The sequence below is a fragment of the Muscardinus avellanarius genome (assembly GCF_963383645.1).
Source record: "Muscardinus avellanarius genome assembly, chromosome: 1".
In the NCBI taxonomy this organism is placed as follows: domain Eukaryota; kingdom Metazoa; phylum Chordata; class Mammalia; order Rodentia; family Gliridae; genus Muscardinus; species Muscardinus avellanarius.
In genome coordinates this window covers 221,475,401-221,478,468 of record NC_137786.1, presented here as the reverse complement: position 1 = coordinate 221,478,468, position 3,068 = coordinate 221,475,401, and the positions used below count along the sequence as shown (strand labels likewise).

At 47.6% G+C, this 3,068-nt stretch overlaps 1 protein-coding gene across 1 annotated transcript; it reads right to left on the bottom strand.

The window, feature by feature from the left end:
* Positions 1 to 518: 518 nt before the first annotated feature.
* On the bottom strand, positions 519 to 1,448 carry LOC308265680 (olfactory receptor 4X2-like; the record flags this gene model as incomplete). The annotated part of the gene is made up of 1 exon (XM_080699489.1): positions 519 to 1,448. One exon carries the CDS (start codon positions 1,446 to 1,448, stop codon positions 519 to 521), a length of 930 nt encoding a protein of 309 aa, XP_080555615.1.
* Positions 1,449 to 3,068: the final 1,620 nt, after the last annotated feature.

Here is a 3,068-nt window from a genome sequence, read left to right as displayed (position 1 = left end):
GTGATATCAACCTTGGGCAATGGTGTAAGAGAAAGCTATAAAGTCACATTATTTCCATTTATAATTAACTATTGTCTTGTTTGAAGATAGTTAAGATGGTAATGAATATCACTCTTCAAACAAATAAATATGCCAGTGTTTGAGTCTTCCAAGAGCAATTACATAGCTATGTGATTAGACAACACTAAGCATCAAAACTTTTTATGATCATATGGTAAATTCTCTGAAGAAATTGAGTCTAAAAGCAAATCTGGAATAGAAATGAATATTTCTGCTCAAGAATATTTTCCACAGTGTTACATACATGTAGTGATAAAAAAAATCATAAAGCAACTCAAAATGGCTAGTTAGGTTTCAGTATCCAAAAGAAAATATTTTGCAAATAATTTTTTAAAAATTATAAAGATACACACAAAATAGAATAACATTAAGAAGTCCTGAGAACTTTTTGCATCCTCATGGCCCTTCAGTCTGGACTCAGCATCACTGTAACGCCAGGACCAGCCCCAGCACCAGCCCTACTTCTCACCCAGCATCACGGTCCTGACCCACAGCCCCTTCATGGCCTTCTTCACTTGTGCATTCCTCAGGGAGTAGATGATGGGGTTGAGCAGTGGGGTTATCACCGTGTAGAACACAGCCACCAGCTTGTCTATGGGCAGAGTGGTGGAGGGTCTCATATAGATGAAGACGCAGGGCACGAAGAACAAGACGACCACGGTGATGTGGGACCCGCAGGTGGAGAGAGCTTTGCGCCGGCCCGCAGAACTCTGCGTCCTCAGGTGGAGCAGGATGACCACATAGGATGCCAGGAGGACCACGAAGCTGACCACAGACAGGGTGCCCCCATTGGCCACGATCAGCAGACCGACCAGGAAGGTGTCTGCACAGGCGAGCTTGAGCAGCGGAAGCACGTCACAGAAATAGTGGTCGATCACGTTGGGGCCACAGAAGGGCAAGCGGAAGATGAGGAGGATCTGGGCGATGGAGTGCACGAAGCCCCCCACCCATGCGACTCCCACCAGGACAGCACACACCTGCCGGTTCATGATGGTGGTGTAGTTCAGGGGCTTGCAGATGGCCGCATAGCGGTCATAGGCCATCACCGTGAGCAGAAAAATCTCAGTGCCACCAAAGAAATGCATAAAGAAAAGCTGGGTCATGCAGCCCCACACAGAGATGGCTTTCCTTTCCACCAGCAGATCCGAGAGGAGCTTGGGGGCTGTGGAAGAGGAGTAGCAAATCTCCACAAAGGACAGGTAGCTGAGGAAGAAGTACATGGGGGAGTCTAGACTTCTGCTGGTCAGGACGGTGAGCACTATGAGGAGATTCCCCAGCACGATGGCTGTGTACAACAGCAGAAACACCACAAAGCATGCCCGCTGCACCTCCAGATTAGCGGAGAGCCCCAGGAAAAGGAATTCACTCACATTGAATATGTTAGCCATGAGGTTCCCCCAAGACAGGAGTTTGGGGTGTGATCTGAAATGATACAGAAGGAAAGACCTCTTCAGGAAGTGGGACAATTAAACCAAGGCTCTTGCATATCTGAGATGCTTAGAAGCTAGATACTGAGGAGACAAGAAGGAGTTCATAATACATAAGAGAAGGGAAGAACAAGTGTACATGCATTGTGTGTGGTTGGAATAAAGGGAGAATGGGAAGAAGTAGAGCTGTGGAGGGGTCTACTGCAGTTCATGAAAGCTACAGTGGACACTGGGGATTATCTGGGTCTTATCCTGCAGAGGAGCAGGGATCATCAAGAGTGTGTGTCAGCTGGAAAGGAAGTCATTCTGTGTGCAGAGGTTGGACTAGTGTCAATACAACAGAGGAGGGGTGACCTATTAAAAAGCCATGAAGTCTCTTCAATAGACAAGGAGAGACAGCCAGGGTAGTGTTAGCATGTTCATGTTAAATGTTTCCTATTGCTTTTATTTTCTTTTTTCTTTCTTTCTTTTTCTTTTTTTTGGGGGGGGGGGTCTAGGGGTAGAACCCAGGGGCTACACCCCCTGCCTATTTTTTATTCTTTTATTTTGAAACCTGGTCTCACTGAGTTGCAGAGGGCCTCATTAAGTAGCTGAGGCCAACCGCAAACCACGATCCTCTGGTCTCAGCCTCCCGAATGCTGGGATTACAGGCGTGCGCCACCACACCCAGCTTCCTACTGCTTTGAATGTTTTAATTAACTTTCACCGGTGGCATCCTGTGTTGCCTGTTTTCTATACTTGGTTTGCAGAACAGTGTTCTCAACCTGTCCACACACACTAGAGAATATTTAGAAGAGATGTCCCTGGTGCACCTCCCTTGATACGCAGCACCCCATAAGATCCCACAACGCAAAGCACAGACATGGCCTGTGACTTTGTCTGGCTTCCCTACTGAATCTTGCCCTTTGTTCTTGGTCGCTTAGTGATCTGATTACTTCCCATGGTTCAGATCAATCCGTGCACAATTCTCTCTTTAAGGGCACTTTTATCTTCTCCAATCATATGTCCAAATGTCAGCAAAGGTCCAGCACCCACCCAGCATCCTCCCTCCTTGCTCTGTCCCATCCTTTTCCAGAGAACAACCTTCTACCACATCAGGGCTTCACTGAGACTGCTCCCTGTTGCCAGAAGAGCAGACTGTCCTGGACCATGCTGGACATGATCTGAGCTAGATGAGGCCCCCACAAGGACACCTTGGGACTGGGAGCCAGACTACTTCATTCAGACCACAACACTTCCTGTCTGTGATCATGGAGACAGGGCAGGGAGGTTAAAGCCCATCCGGAGCCAGAGGGAACTCACTGATAGAACTTAAAACTACAGAAACAAAGAGAGGACAGGCACCTGCCTCAGATTCTTAGATCATGGGGGGATTCCCAAGAAGCCTTCATGGAAGGAAGCACTGCTGACAGACTTAAGTCCTGGGGTCATGTCCAGGATTTTTCAGGTGCCACCTACATGACATCTAGAAAGTTCTTTGACTTCTCAGAGACCCAAGGTCCAAACTGTAATGTGCAGATCACCCCTCCTTCCCATGGAGATGCCATTGATCCCACTTCTGTGTCTAACCAGCCTAAGTTT